The following is a 13,653-nucleotide window of genomic DNA, read 5'->3' as shown; positions in this document are numbered from 1 at the left end:
TAAGCCCAATTCGGACGGAGGAAGCCCAGCCTTGAAGGAGAAGAACCGACTTCCACTTCGTCCGACGGCCGACTCAAGAGATAAAGCAACTTTTCTTATTTCAGTTCGTCTCATAAGGGAAGTTAATATATTATGCGATCTATGAATATGTATAAATAGGGAGAGATTTCTCCATGGTAAGAGATCCAGGAGGGAATACAATTATTCAGTTCTCTTCTTGTTCTTAGTAATCTAAACCCTAATTCTTCGAAATCAATTCTCTTTCTTCTAATTTCAAAGCTTAGATCGGTTTTCTAGAGAGATTACTTTACTGAATTTGTTTTTCCCCATAAACAAATTCATTGTGGAAACCTAGTTTCTACAATAATAGACATTGAGATATATATGAATCGAAAATAAAATCATCGGCTTGTTTTTATAATATGAACCATATACAACTCATGCATCGTCGTCGTGTGCTCTTGACTATCTTCCTAGATATATCATATATGGCTGCATTATTATAGTTGATATGCTTCATCTTCTTCTTTGTTTTTGATGGCTTGATATGCTTGATTTTTCCTTTGGATTAATAATTTTTGCATGTATAAAAAAATAACTCTATGTATAAGACCGTAAAACCATGACTATTCAAAGTTCAAACTATTTTATGATTTTATCTCTTTAATAACTAACTTTAAAAATACTATATTTCAAATGATTGAAAGACATCATACGTAAGCCAAGGAAAACAATATCACATGGTTTCAACTTCTAATCCATTGCATTGGGATGTCTTTCATTTTTTTAATAATAGAAATTTTTTAAAAATAATGTTTTAATTGTAATTATCCAGAGATCTGTGTCTCTGCCCAGATCCTTTTAGGTACCTTGAGACACCAAAACGTGTCAATAATTCATTGGTTATTTTTTGTTTTTCCTTTTCCTTTTCTTCATTTGCTCCTCCCTCCCGATACGAACGAGGAAAAAACTATTCGCATAAATCGATTTATCAAAATCAAGGATTATGGAATTGGGGTTTTCTCGGGAGTGAAAGATGATCCGGAAAAGAACTTTCAAAGGATTGATTTGAACAAATCATGTGGCTTTCTTTCTTAAAAACCCAAAAATTTCCCATTCTGTTTAAAATCTCCTGAGATCGATTCTCCTTAGCCGAACTCAGGTTTTGTTTGATCGGCTTTTTTGATTTTTTGATTTTTTGATTTTTTTTAATTCAGGGTTTATGATGTATTTATCTCTACAATCCTGCAACCTGTTTCAATTGCGGTTAATTTCTGTTTGTTTGATTGTGACTTTGATCATTGTAGCGGTTTTGAATTTGTTGTTGGGATGTGTTTTCTTTTTTTGGGTTCATACTCTCTTTGGTATTTGACTTAGGCAGTTTGCAATTAGATTTCTGGGAAGTGTAGTGTTTGATTGTTTGAATGGTGTCATTGATATTTTAATTTTAAGTTCAGTTTTCCCCAGTTTCAGTCAGGAGTCAACTTTGTAGATATTGTAGCCAATTTTGGGTGGGTATACCTTTGACCATAGGACAATTGGAATTTTATTGAGATCTTGGTGTTACGAATTATGACATTACCGTGTTTGTTGATTGTACCAGATGATGATGAAACCATAAGTGTTGAGAGTTTGTTCTGGTAATAAACTTATCTCTTTTGTCATTGCGTTTCTCTCTTTTTAGAGTCTTGAACATCAAGCTCGTGATTGATTAACCATAGTCGTACGTAAACAGCTAGCGTCTTCAGTTTAGTTACTGATTTAGTGGATCCAGAGGCTTATAATATATGATTTATCTATATGAGTTAGAGGCTTACAACTTCTTCTCCTGGCATTGACAAAGAAAACGCACGACCATGGTTCTTGTTTCTTTCTTGTTTATCACTATGTTTGGTTCTTATCTCTGAATCGTTTCTTTGAAATCCTATGTTTTAGTTTACAATATTAAGTCTAATGGAAAAGAGAAAAGAGTTGAGTGATGTTCAGTTGGTTCTTGTTTTAAGTCTACTTTGGCTCTTGTTTGGTTCAGTTTTAAGTATTGTTTGGTTATGTTTAATTGCCTTTTGTTTGGTTCTGTTATTTGTATTGTTTGGTTCTGGTTTAAACTATTTGTCTTTCTTGTCTTCGCAGGAAATCCGAGAAGAAGCATGGGCGAGTGTCTGCTTTATAACTAAGTGGTTTTGTTCTTCTTTTGTTTTGTCTTCAGTTTCGTTTGTTTCTTTGTTCATGTTTAGATGGAAAATGGTTTTGGTTTGTTTGATTGTTGCTTGTAAAATAAGTTTTCTGATTTTTTTAAAAAAATTGACACCCAAGGATGACTAATGGAAGGACAAAACATAAAAACAAGGATATGAAGATCTAAATTTAGATTAATATTATTAAAAGTGATTTGAGGAGGTGCAATGGATTTGCTCTTAGTAATTTCCCTAATAAAATAATTAGAAAGTCGTCAAATTTAATCTATATAAAATACGCAGCACTAGACGGTCCAACCAAAAATTAACAACCACGTGAACCAAATTTGACGAAACCAATTCGTCTTCTGCATCTTCATCACGAACCAGACATCTAATCATCTTATTCATCCAATCCAACGGTCAGTAACATCACTCATAGCAACACGATAAAGCACGGGATTATTACCCAAATTCCGACCAAAGCAGTAAAAAAGATTGTACACAACACTTGTAAGTTCCACCAGAACCAGACCGATTAAGTCAATACGACGTCACTTCGCAAATCTTCCGATGCACACTAGTTCCTTCCACGAATCCTTTAATGGAGAGAGAATGAATATTCTTCTTCTTCTTCTTCTTCTTCCTCCTCCTCTCTCGTAGGATCTCTCTGTGTTTTCTCCGTCTCTACTCCCATTAGCTATCTTTACTCACAGATTTTGAGAATTTTCCCAGATAATTCCTTTATTTACCTTTTTCTTTGGTTTCGTCCATCTCTCTTTGGACCGTTTTGCTACTTTGGTTTCTGGAGGCTGCTCACTACTAGATCTCTGTAAGTTATTGAAAAGATCCCATCTTTCAATCTGCTTAAGGGTTTCTCTTTAGCGTGTGTAAATTATCTAGGGTTTGTTTTGATTTAGGGCTGAGATAAAGCGTGTGAATTGTGATAGCTTAAGATTTAATCTTTGATAGCTATAGTATACAATATAATTGAAAATGATGGTTCTGCAGATTAGTAGGGTTTTAAGGTCTAAGTTCTTGGAATGGATAAGGAGAAAGCTCCAGCACCACCTAGTGGAGGTCTACCTCCACCATCAGGTCGTTACTCAACGTTTTCACCAAATGCAAGTAGCTTTGCAATGAAAGCTGAATCATCGTTTCCTCCTCACTTGACTCCAACTGGGAGCAGCAGCGCAGATGCTACTAACCGGTTCAGCCATGATATAAGCCGAATGCCGGATAATCCACCTAAGAATCTTGGCCATCGCCGAGCTCATTCAGAGATTCTTACTCTCCCTGATGACTTGAGCTTTGATAGTGATCTTGGTGTTGTTGGTGCTGCTGCTGATGGACCTTCTTTCTCTGATGATACTGATGAGGACTTGATGTATATGTATCTTGATATGGATAAATTCAATTCTTCTGCTACTTCTACTTCTCAAATGGGTGAGCCATCTGAACCTGCTTGGAGGAATGAATTAGGAGGCTCCACTTCTAACCTTCAGAGTACGCCTGGTAGCTCTAGTGAAAGACCGAGAATCAGGCACCAACATAGCCAATCGATGGACGGTTCAACAAGTATCAAGCCTGAGATGCTGAATGAAGATGTCTCTGGAGTTGACTCTAAGAAAGCCATCTCTGCTGCTAAACTTTCTGAGCTTGCTCTCATTGATCCAAAACGTGCTAAGAGGTACATTTTCTATAATATTTGGCTGAGATTGTTGGACCTTCCTTGCTGATAGCCCTATGCAATGTTCCTTTATTTTACCGAAGACAGATCTTTTATCTTTCATTTGTGTATGTTTGCTTCTTTGTTGGAGAAGATGCATGACCTGTTTTATCATTTGATAGGATCTGGGCAAACAGGCAGTCTGCAGCAAGGTCAAAAGAGAGGAAGATGAGATACATAGCAGAGCTCGAGAGGAAAGTACAGACTTTACAAACAGAGGCAACGTCTCTCTCAGCCCAGTTGACTCTGTTACAGGTTGGGTAAATTAGTGTTTTAGGGTCCTGCTGACCAAATTTAACTCTAGGCTATGATATTTGTTAACATATTGTAAGCTTATGGTTTTTAATCTTGTTCTCTTTTCTTCCTTCTTTTCAGAGAGATACAAATGGGATGAATGTTGAAAACAATGAGCTTAAAATACGAGTACAAACAATGGAGCAACAGGTTCACCTACAGGATGGTGAGGATCTTCCTCACAAACACTTACATACAGACTGATAATTCTTACCATGTTTCCTTGCTAACTGTCGTGAATGCTGAACTTATTGGTCGTCTTTCTCTATTTGACAGCGTTGAATGATGCACTGAAGGAGGAAGTCCAGCATCTTAAGGTATTGACGGGGCAAGGTACATCAAACGGTGCATCAATGATGAACTATGGTTCTTTTGGACCAAACCAGCAATTTTATCCCAATAATCAGTCGATGCACACCGTCTTAGCTGCACAACAGTTCCAGCAGCTCCAGATTCAGTCACAAAAACAGCAGCAGCAACAACAACATCAGCAACAACAACAGCAGCACCAGCAATTTCAGTTTCAGCACCAGCAATTGTATCAGCTTCAGCAGCAGCAGCAGAGGCTTCAACAACAGGAACAACAAAACGGGGGCTCAGAGCTAAGAAGGCCCATGCCTTCTTCAAGTCAGAAAGAGAGTGTGCCATCGCCTGATCTTGAGGCTCCCTCGACAAAAGACTGAGTGTAGACTGTGTTAGTGTCCAATTTAGCAAGTTACTCTTGAAATATCTCCTTTCTCATTGCGGGCTCATGGATTTGGGATTTACTGCATTCTAGAATTAAAAACAAGAAAGCTTAGAAGTTGCGTGTTTAGAAGTTGTTAGGGAAGTCATTGTTCCTTTGTATGATCCTCTCTTGAAAAGTTCTTGGATTTGGTCATTTGGTTAGAACTGGGGGTAGTCCAAGTCTGTAGTCTTTAATCATATTCATATTCTTTCGCTTTTGTTCATTTTGATTATTTGCAGAGTTTCATTTGGTCTTCGCTTTGAATGTCTGCAAAGAATCTTGAATTGTGGGTGTTCTTTACCAAAACATAAACGATAGTTACAAAGTTAAATATGTTTTCCAAGGATTTGAATCACAGATTTATCGACCAAACTCGCACAAAAGTTAAGGAAACAATTTCCCGATAGAGAACTGAACCAAACCAAACCAAACAGATACTGCCCTTCACGTATTGATTTCCTGCAACAGCAAACCGGAACTCTCTCCTGTGGCCATGGAAGACTAACCTTGTCTCCATGTTTGCTGGAGATGAAGACAGATTCAATAAATGGAGATGAGCAAAGCCTTTAGGTATTTACATGACAATGCTTAGCATATCCTCCTCCTAGCAAACTCTGGAGTAGTCCCCCAATCTTAGCCTTTGAGAGAATCCTTCAAAGAGAATGGAGGAAACGCATCCTATCATAAAACATGAAATAGCGTATTAACACAGGCACATACTATTTCCAGGGTGTTTCTACACAATAATAGATAGACGGATAAACTACTGAAATATTATGATTACTTTGCCGTTCTCCTCAGTCAAGTATTGTCTGACAACTGTCACATGTTGTATGATCCTTTCCATTGGTGTGTAGCTTGGTTGGTTTGTGTGTTCTAGACGATGTGAAGAATGAGTTAAAACTTGCAATTTGTAAAGGTCACAGGAGGCTAGAGAATTTATTGGAGGTTAAAAAAAAGAACTGACCAAGAATTGTGCGGTTGAGATTATCGGCAACCTGTTGTCGGTATTCAGAGCTCAAGAGATGGAACAATGGGGATTTCTCAGGGTCATCATAAGCCAGCAATGCCATTGCGTCCTGCCGCAGGAAGAACAAGAACAAGTCTCCCATCAATTGGAAAAACATAAAAAACGTAATATGCCAAGACATCAGGAAAGATATGAATGTTAGGGGTCAAACAAGATTCAGACTAACTTCAAGCTTTTCTACGTATTTATGAACCGTCCCAAAAGGAGCCAATATTGTCTTAGCAAATTCAATAGCTTCATTGCTGCACATGGAGAGAACCATTTCAAGATTCTAGGGAACATAAGAAACATAATTCCTCAACGGAAAAGCAATCATAAAATATTCTAACCATTTCCGAGCACAGACTAGCTCAACAAAATGAAGGCGTAGAAGATCGAAGTGCAAATCCTTGTTTTTCTCAAGCAAGTCTTTAGCTAACTGTTCAGTTAGTTCAACAGCCTTCAATGCCTTCATCTCCATTACAAAATGTATGATTTCTGAAATCAAAACATATACACACAGACAAGAAGAGTGCATAATAAGCATTCGTTAATCAGCAGTGTAAAAAAAAGAAAAAGGTAAGAAAGAAAAAAGTCGTAGAGACGTTTTCTTCTCTGGATATTATCACGATCATCAGAAGGTTGTTTAACACCAGTACAAGAAGCGAGGGAGTCTGCAGTTTCGTTGAAGCAGTTGTGCAGAAGATATGACATTACAATGCTGTGAATATCATTATCATCCACAACCTGGTCAACAAATACAATCCTTTAGAGAGGATAAGGTAACAGTATACACAGCTTGAGGATATGACATAGCAATTCCAAAAATCAAAGAATCCTCTTTTGTACTTGAATAATCCAATAACACGAGTGAAACTACAAAAATTTGGTTGCAAAGCTAAAATTTCAACAGTTGTCAAAGTAGAGTAAGGCATTCATGTTTTAAAGTTTGAGAAGACTAGGGAGGATCTACGAAGAGCGACCAAATACACAAGACGATAAGCAGAAATGCAAAAACCTAGAGAATAATCGATAGTAACACAATCGAATCGAATGAGAAAGCGGTAAATGATCAAAAGCGCAGGAGCAGGATTGTTATTCCGATTTCTGGGAATCTCGAGGGAACATGTTAAAACGCAGAGAGAATAAAATAACTTACGGAGTGTTCGAATTGACGAGGATCCATATCAGTGTACATGCTCCACTCGACGGACGGTGAGAGGAAGTAAAAATTATGATTTGCCGTCGCCGGAGAGGAAGAAGCGAGGGTGAGATGGCCCAATCCGGTGGAGGCGTATGACCGGAGAGAGAAGGAGAGGCGCCGATTAATAAATAAATATAATAGTTACGATGTGCGAGGAGAAAAATATATCAATACTATATTTTTTTTAATTTATATTATTAAGTAATGTCATTTGGATTTTTTCCATTTATTTTCATTATTATTTTTAGAAGGATAAAAAGTAGTAGTAGGTCAAAGCTAACATTAATTTCCTTTCAAAAAATATTACTTGATTAGAGAGGAACAATATAATTTAGTTTTATTTTTAGAGTATTCATAAAAAAGAACTATAAATTTTGTGTTAAATCCAGTTGATAAAGTTTAATTTTAAATATAAGGGAGAAAAAAAAGTTTATTTTAAATTCTAAATAATTCCAGTTGGAGTTTATAATAATAAAAGGAGATAATAAGATAGTAGATATGAACAAAAGCGTTACGCTAGCGAAGAATTTAGGATCTCTCTCTCTAATCACAGCTGCTTCTTCTCTCTGTTTCAATAATCCCAAAAAAACATTAATAATAATATAGGATTAATCTTCTTCTTCTTCTTCTTCTTCTTCTTCTTCTTCTTTTTCTTTGATAACTTTTCATCTTTGAATTAGGGTTTTTGGAGGATCCTCCTTGTCTTCTTCGACTACTGCTGATAAGGTGGTTTATAGTTACGCTCCTTGTCCTTTTCCTTATATTGTGGAAGATTCCTCGTATGAATCTCTAAAACTTGTTTTCGTTTTTTTTTTTCTAGGGTTCGATTGCTCTGTTTCTTTTAGATCAAAATAACTTTTTTAATCCCCTTTCCTCAATTCCTTGTTCTACTTGGTGTTTTATAGATGATGATTGAATGTTGAATTCAATTAACTAGGCCCCGTGTTTTTTTTTTTGTCTTTTGTATGTTAAATTAACAGATCATCAAGGGCTTAGGGTTTCTACGAAATCACAAATCATGTGTGATTGTGTTGAATTTTGATTGTGATTTTAATCAATTTACTAATTTGATTCTAGTTTTCTGGTGTAGCTTTGAATTGAACCTCAAGTTACCAACACATTGCTCTCATTCTTGTTTCTTTGAGCAATCTTGTCTATTTAGACTCCATTGGATTACTCAAGGGTTTAAGTTGTGATTTGCAGGTTTTGTTACAAGATATGGCTGGCTCTGTAGGCGAAGAAACTGAGCCAGAATGGATTAAAAGAGTTAAATCAGAAGGAGCTGTTCCATGTCTTAACCCAGATAACTGCAATAACGGTTGGACTACGCCATCTCCTGACACATTTATGGTTAGAGGACCAAACTATTTCTCTGACAAAGCTAAAATACCTGCTGGTGATTTCCTTCTTAAGCCTCTTGGTTTTGATTGGATTAAAGGTCCTAACAAGCTTTCTGAGATCATGAGTTATCCCAGCAGCCGTATCAGGAAAGCTATCGATGAGGTGACTCAAACGAATGGAACTACTAAGCCTTTTGTTTGGGCATTCAATCTCCAGCTTCCTCACAAAGACAATTACAGTGCTGTGGCTTACTTTGTTACCACTGAGCCTATTCTTGAAGGATCCCTGATGGATCGGTTTCTTAAAGGAGATGATGGTTTCAAGAAATCGAGGCTTAAGCTGATTGCAAATATAGTCAAAGGCCCTTGGATTGTAAGAAAAGCTGTTGGAGAGCAAGCCATCTGTGTGATTGGACGTGCACTGTCTTGCAAATATGTTACAGGGGATAACTTTGTCGAGGTTGATGTTGATATCGGTTCGTCAATGGTCGCCAGTGCCATTGTTCATCTCGCCTCTGGCTATATTACAACATTGACAGTTGATCTAGCGTTCCTCATTGAGAGTCAGACCGACTCAGAGCTTCCGGAAAAGCTATTAGGAGCTGTGAGATTCTCTGAGCTGCAGACTGAGTCAGCCAGGTCTATTGAACTGTCCAGTAATGAGGATCAAACTACCTTAGAGCGGTCTAGCTGGTGGAAATCAATTGGTAATGGATTCTCTAATCTGCTTAATCAAGATACAGCAAAAATGAACAATACTAGTTCTCATGGGGATATCCACAAGGATGAACATGTACAGAAGCTGTAGGTGTTTTTTTGGGAGTAAAGCTTCATCAATTCTTTGAATTTCTTCGATTTTATTACCAAAGAAAAGCAAAACTAAAAAGAATTCTCAACTCTGACCAAAACTGCAAATGTGTATAGATTGGTTTTTTACTAGTATGGATAATCCAATTCATGTGACCCAAACCATGTCAAAATTTTCTTCTAGAGTGCGGATCATTTTTTTCTTTCTAGAACAGGCTTTTAACATTACGCGTGCCATTTGCCAGTATATTTGTAATCGTTTTCATGATTGAGAAAAGCAGCAAAAATATCGAAAGAAGAAAAAAATATCTGATCGAATGGTATATAGTACACAACATGTCATTATAACAAAGAATAAATTCACATGTCCATATCCAGATTACGTGTAGTGGTCGTGTAGTATTCCACTTCTGAGAGAGAGTCTCACTTTTGTCCAAACTCTCTCACTGATGATTTGATTGAAACCCAACTCTCTCTTTACTTATACTTCATGATGAAAGCCCATTTTTCTATATCTTTCTTGTATTCCTTATTAGAAAGTTCAGTAAACTTGAAATTCAAGGCAACAAGCAACAGCTCGCAAACGGAGATTAAAAGTTAAAAGAAAAGTCTAGTCGAATTATTTGACTGGTGAGTGGTGAGGAGAACAAAGTAACAAATCCAAAATCTCTCTGCTGACATAATTATATAAAGCAAAAGCAAGTGGTGAATATATAAAAAATAATATCTAGAAGGAGAGAGGACGAAGGAGAGCCACAGAAGAAGCGTGGGACCCACGGGACCTTGCTGGAAGAAGCAGAGTGTTTCCTTTTGATACGCAGAAACAGATTTTCAGAGATTCATCAAATCCCCTCCTTATCTTCTTCTTTCTTCTTCTCTCTTTCATTCATTATCAACCATTAGCTCACCAACCAACTTGTTGCATCTCCATTTCTGTAGGCATTTCTCATAGCCTTTCCTCAAAACCTAATCTTCTGTTTAGCTACTCTAAGAAGTGCCAGACAAGCAAAACAAACATCCTCTGTTTTAATCATTCTGTTTCTGATTCTGATTACTTCCCCTAGTATCAATCAAAAACCTCTGTTTTTTTTTATATTTGCTATATTTGAAGATGAAGATACAGTGTGATGTGTGTGAGAAAGCTCCGGCGACGGTGATATGTTGCGCCGACGAAGCTGCTCTCTGCCCTAAATGCGACATCGAGATTCACGCTGCTAACAAACTCGCTAGCAAGCATCAACGCCTTCATCTCAACTCTCTCTCTACCAAATTCCCTCGTTGCGATATCTGCCAAGTAAGTCACATATAGATCTCTCTTTCTCAAGGTTGTTATTGATTAGATCTCGTCAAAGATTTGATAGATTAGTTAGTTTGGTTATAAAGTTGTGATTTTTATACATGTTATAGAAGAAACTGCAGCAGATTTGTATTGTATGTATGCCTTGTTGTTTAAGAAAGACTAGGGTTTGCTCATTCGTTATGCTGTTATGACCTGCAGGAGAAGGCAGCTTTCATTTTCTGTGTAGAGGATAGAGCTCTGCTTTGCAGGGATTGCGATGAGTCCATCCACGTTGCTAATTCTCGATCTGCTAATCACCAGAGGTTCTTAGCCACTGGGATCAAAGTAGCTCTCACCTCAACTAGCTGCACTAAAGAGTTGGAGAAGAATCAATCTGAGCCTTCCAACAACCAACAGAAAGCTAATCAGGTTCCTGCTAAAACCCCAAGCCAGCAGCAGCAACAAACTTCTTCTGCTACTCAGCTTCCGTGGGCTGTTGACGATTTCTTCCACTTCTCTGATATTGAATCCACTGATAAGGTAGACATGAGATTGATATTCACTCATGTTAGATCATTCTCACTCTTTTTGTTTGTAGCAAGTTTGATATTGACTTCTTCTTGTCTGAAATTGAGCAGAAAGGACAGCTTGATCTTGGGGCCGGGGAGTTAGACTGGTTTTCAGATATGGGATTCTTTGGTGATCAGATTAATCAGGAGGCTCTTCCTGCAGCTGAAGTTCCTGAGCTTTCTGTTTCGCATTTAGGTCATGTTCATTCATACAAACCCATGAAGTCTAGTGTTCCCAACAAGAAGCCGAGGTTTGAGATCAGAGATGATGATGATGATGATGAGGAGCACTTCATTGTTCCTGATCTTGGCTAAAGAGCTATTATATGTAAAACTATGTGTAGACATTCTTCAATGTATAAGAAGAAACAAAAACAAGAAACCTATCTGCAACTAAAACAAGAAACCTATCTGCATAAGAATGATGTATCAATGTATGGAGTTAATGTCATACCTATAGTTTTGTCTTTTAAGTCGTGTAAGATATGTTGAGAGAGCTTATCACATATCTCTTTTTCGTTTTTGTCCAAATCTCTGAGATGCCTGTGTGTTGAGTTTGTTCATACCTCTTGAACATGGTAAATGCTTAATGCTTGATGCAAAAAAAAACTCGAATCTAAATGTGTCTGCTCTGTTTATCTTAGGTTTTTCGTTTCTTCATGTTTACTACTCTGCTTTTTATAGACCTTGTGACATAAGACACCACTATTCTGTTTTATTCAATAGATTGAAGACGAGAAAAGAAAAGACAAAGAGCTGACAAAAGAAGAAAAACTTTGGGATCCTTTTTACCACAAATCAGAAACATCAGCAAGAATCCAAAACACACAAAATTACAATGGACAAGGAGAATTGTGGACTAAAGATGATAGGTTTTACGCTTCTACTTGTCTTTCAAGAAAGCTGAGAGCTTCACAATCTGAAGGAAGAGCTGGAATGGCTCCCTTTTTAGTCGTCGTGATGGCTCCACAAGCGTTTGCAAATCTCAGCACATTTCTCAATCTCTCTTCCTCCTAAAAAACGACATCAGTAAATTAAATTTGATGGACTGAGCAAGATCCACACAATTGAGTAGTATATACAAGATCACTGAGATTTACCTCGAATACAGATTGATCATCAACAATCTGGTTTAGAAGCGCACCAACAAAAGAATCACCAGCCCCGGTAGTATCCACCGCGTCCACATGAAAAGTTTCAACAGATCCATGGAAACCCTACAAATCATATTGTTGCAAGTGTACAAGAGAACATCAATGACAAGCACAAACCATGGTCATGATGATGATGAATGAAACATAAACTTTTGCGTTACATTACCTTAGTGTAATAACGACATCCCTTTTCGCCGATAGTAACAAGCAAGAGCTTCAGATTGGGATGCCACAGAGACATAGCTGTCTCATCATCGATGGTTTTGTTACCAGTCAAGAACTCAAGCTCCACGTCACTGACCTTAATGATATCAGCCTTGTCCCAGATGCTCATGATCTGAGTCCGAGCTTCCTCAGGCGATGGCCAAAGAGGTTCCCTGAGGTTGGGGTCGTAGGAGAGAAGAGCTCCGGCTTCGTTCGCCACTTCCATTGCCTTCATGTGAGCTGACCTACATGGCTCCGTTATCAAACTTATTGATCCATAGTGAAACACTTTCGCCTGCACAAACGAATAACAAAATCACAAAACCACCAAATACGTACAATCTTGAAATCTTGAAAACAGAGAGAAAGATTTTACGTACGGATCTGATTAGTTCAAGATTGAGTTCGTCTGGACGGAGAAGCATATCGGCGCTGGGGTTCCGGTAGAACATATACTCTCGTTCTCCGTCAGAACGCAGAGTCACGAAGGCGAGTGCAGTTCTTGCTCCTTTGTCGAAATTGATCCCCTGATCGGCGACACCGTTCTTCCTCAAGATTCCGGCAAGCATATGGCCAAACTCATCGTCACCGAGTTTCCCTACGAAGGCGGCACGACCTCCTAGACGCGACACCGCGATAGCCACGTTGGCCGGAGCACCGCCGGGAGCTTTGAGAAACCCTTGAGATTCGGAGAGGGAGACGCCGGACTCCGTAGGAACGAAGTCAATGAGCATCTCACCGAAGCTGACGATGAGACCTTTATCGACGGTGGATGTTGTCATCTGAACAAGATCGATTTTGCGTTCAAAATATCGGAGAATGAAAACGATAGAGAGAATGAAAAGTGAACGAAGGTTGGAGTAGTTTATATAAGGTTCTAAGAAAGTGAAGACAGGGTTTATAATATCTTGTTTTGATGTCATTTCTTCACATAATAAATCTTTGGAAAAAAAGCAAAAGCAAAGTTAATCCTTGAAGATATGATTTAACTTTAAATATATTAGTTTTATAGAAATTGCATATATACTATACCTTAAATTTCAGATTTCTTAACATTTTTGCAAAAGATTCTTCTATATGATTTTTAATTGTAGTCAATACTTCTTTTAGGGTTCAATGGATCTTACCTGTCATGTAAGAAATTGTGTATTTTTTTTTCTAAA

The 13,653-nt window shown here is 37.7% G+C and overlaps 5 protein-coding genes across 9 annotated transcripts; 3 read left to right on the top strand and 2 right to left on the bottom strand.

The window, feature by feature from the left end:
• The first annotated feature begins 718 nt into the window (after positions 1-718).
• On the top strand, positions 719-5,147 carry LOC104764021 (putative transcription factor PosF21). Of its 3 annotated transcripts, none has more exons than XM_087507973.1 (7): positions 891-1,162; positions 1,604-1,640; positions 2,565-3,006; positions 3,186-3,864; positions 4,026-4,158; positions 4,279-4,363; positions 4,474-5,147. In XM_087507973.1, the coding sequence occupies exons 4-7, from the start codon at positions 3,218-3,220 to the stop codon at positions 4,878-4,880; spliced, it is 1,272 nt and encodes a 423-aa protein (XP_087364099.1). In that variant the 5' UTR covers positions 891-1,162; positions 1,604-1,640; positions 2,565-3,006; positions 3,186-3,217; the 3' UTR covers positions 4,881-5,147. The 3 variants fall into 3 exon arrangements, with proteins under 3 accessions (XP_010485754.2, XP_087364099.1, XP_087364098.1); XM_087507972.1 differs by having other exon boundaries at positions 1,604-2,126; positions 2,484-3,006; XM_010487452.3 differs by having other exon boundaries at positions 719-2,126; positions 2,484-3,006.
• Positions 5,148-5,199: 52 nt separating this feature from the next.
• Positions 5,200-7,463, bottom strand: LOC104764029 (uncharacterized). The gene is made up of 7 exons (XM_010487464.3): positions 7,093-7,463; positions 6,539-6,680; positions 6,284-6,431; positions 6,121-6,196; positions 5,892-6,003; positions 5,709-5,800; positions 5,200-5,602 (listed from the first exon to the last, which is right to left on the bottom strand). The coding sequence occupies exons 1-7, from the start codon at positions 7,129-7,131 to the stop codon at positions 5,558-5,560; spliced, it is 654 nt and encodes a 217-aa protein (XP_010485766.1). The 5' UTR covers positions 7,132-7,463; the 3' UTR covers positions 5,200-5,557.
• A 168-nt stretch (positions 7,464-7,631) lies between these two features.
• On the top strand, positions 7,632-9,491 carry LOC104764038 (protein ENHANCED DISEASE RESISTANCE 2-like). Of its 3 annotated transcripts, XM_087507974.1 has the most exons (3): positions 7,720-7,863; positions 8,341-8,487; positions 8,576-9,491. In XM_087507974.1, the coding sequence occupies exon 3, from the start codon at positions 8,599-8,601 to the stop codon at positions 9,283-9,285; it is 687 nt and encodes a 228-aa protein (XP_087364100.1). In that variant the 5' UTR covers positions 7,720-7,863; positions 8,341-8,487; positions 8,576-8,598; the 3' UTR covers positions 9,286-9,491. The 3 variants fall into 3 exon arrangements, with proteins under 3 accessions (XP_010485776.1, XP_019098855.1, XP_087364100.1); XM_010487474.3 differs by having other exon boundaries at positions 7,632-7,863; positions 8,341-9,491; XM_019243310.2 differs by having other exon boundaries at positions 7,638-7,873; positions 8,341-9,491.
• Positions 9,492-9,698: 207 nt separating this feature from the next.
• LOC104764047 (B-box zinc finger protein 24) lies at positions 9,699-11,600 on the top strand. The gene is made up of 3 exons (XM_010487486.3): positions 9,699-10,578; positions 10,783-11,103; positions 11,202-11,600. Exons 1-3 carry the CDS (start codon positions 10,396-10,398, stop codon positions 11,445-11,447), a joined length of 750 nt encoding a protein of 249 aa, XP_010485788.1. The 5' UTR covers positions 9,699-10,395; the 3' UTR covers positions 11,448-11,600.
• A 227-nt stretch (positions 11,601-11,827) lies between these two features.
• LOC104764054 (putative fructokinase-2) lies at positions 11,828-13,470 on the bottom strand. The gene is made up of 4 exons (XM_010487498.3): positions 12,871-13,470; positions 12,453-12,785; positions 12,233-12,349; positions 11,828-12,145 (listed from the first exon to the last, which is right to left on the bottom strand). The coding sequence occupies exons 1-4, from the start codon at positions 13,411-13,413 to the stop codon at positions 12,008-12,010; spliced, it is 1,131 nt and encodes a 376-aa protein (XP_010485800.2). The 5' UTR covers positions 13,414-13,470; the 3' UTR covers positions 11,828-12,007.
• Positions 13,471-13,653: the final 183 nt, after the last annotated feature.

Source organism: Camelina sativa, chromosome 3 (assembly GCF_030686135.1).
Source record: "Camelina sativa cultivar CO46 ecotype springtype chromosome 3, ASM3068613v1".
NCBI lineage: Eukaryota > Viridiplantae > Streptophyta > Magnoliopsida > Brassicales > Brassicaceae > Camelina > Camelina sativa.
The sequence above is the reverse complement of the archived record's forward strand: the minus strand, read 5'-3'. Positions and strand labels throughout refer to the sequence as shown.

What these genes read in the sequence shown, in the direction of transcription:
- LOC104764029 (XM_010487464.3), bottom strand. Translation starts at nt 7,131, where the DNA reads ATGTACACTGATATGGATCCTCGTCAATTCGAACACTCC. An exon ending in TAATATCCAGAGAAGAAAAC is followed by an intron (nt 6,432 to 6,538) that starts GTCTCTACGACT and finishes TTTTGATTTCAG; the next exon opens with AAATCATACATTTTGTAATG. An exon ending in TGACTGAGGAGAACGGCAAA is followed by an intron (nt 5,603 to 5,708) that starts GTAATCATAATA and finishes GTTTTATGATAG; the next exon opens with GATGCGTTTCCTCCATTCTC.
- LOC104764047 (XM_010487486.3), top strand. Translation starts at nt 10,396, where the DNA reads ATGAAGATACAGTGTGATGTGTGTGAGAAAGCTCCGGCGACGGTGATA. An exon ending in CTCGTTGCGATATCTGCCAA is followed by an intron (nt 10,579 to 10,782) that starts GTAAGTCACATA and finishes TATGACCTGCAG; the next exon opens with GAGAAGGCAGCTTTCATTTT. An exon ending in ATATTGAATCCACTGATAAG is followed by an intron (nt 11,104 to 11,201) that starts GTAGACATGAGA and finishes GAAATTGAGCAG; the next exon opens with AAAGGACAGCTTGATCTTGG.
- LOC104764021 (XM_010487452.3), top strand. Translation starts at nt 3,218, where the DNA reads ATGGATAAGGAGAAAGCTCCAGCACCACCTAGTGGAGGTCTACCTCCA. An exon ending in GATCCAAAACGTGCTAAGAG is followed by an intron (nt 3,865 to 4,025) that starts GTACATTTTCTA and finishes ATCATTTGATAG; the next exon opens with GATCTGGGCAAACAGGCAGT. An exon ending in ACAGGTTCACCTACAGGATG is followed by an intron (nt 4,364 to 4,473) that starts GTGAGGATCTTC and finishes TCTATTTGACAG; the next exon opens with CGTTGAATGATGCACTGAAG.
- LOC104764038 (XM_010487474.3), top strand. Translation starts at nt 8,356, where the DNA reads ATGGCTGGCTCTGTAGGCGAAGAAACTGAGCCAGAATGGATTAAAAGA.
- LOC104764054 (XM_010487498.3), bottom strand. Translation starts at nt 13,413, where the DNA reads ATGACATCAAAACAAGATATTATAAACCCTGTCTTCACTTTCTTAGAA. An exon ending in ATCTTGAACTAATCAGATCC is followed by an intron (nt 12,786 to 12,870) that starts GTACGTAAAATC and finishes TCGTTTGTGCAG; the next exon opens with GCGAAAGTGTTTCACTATGG. An exon ending in ATGATCAATCTGTATTCGAG is followed by an intron (nt 12,146 to 12,232) that starts GTAAATCTCAGT and finishes GTCGTTTTTTAG; the next exon opens with GAGGAAGAGAGATTGAGAAA.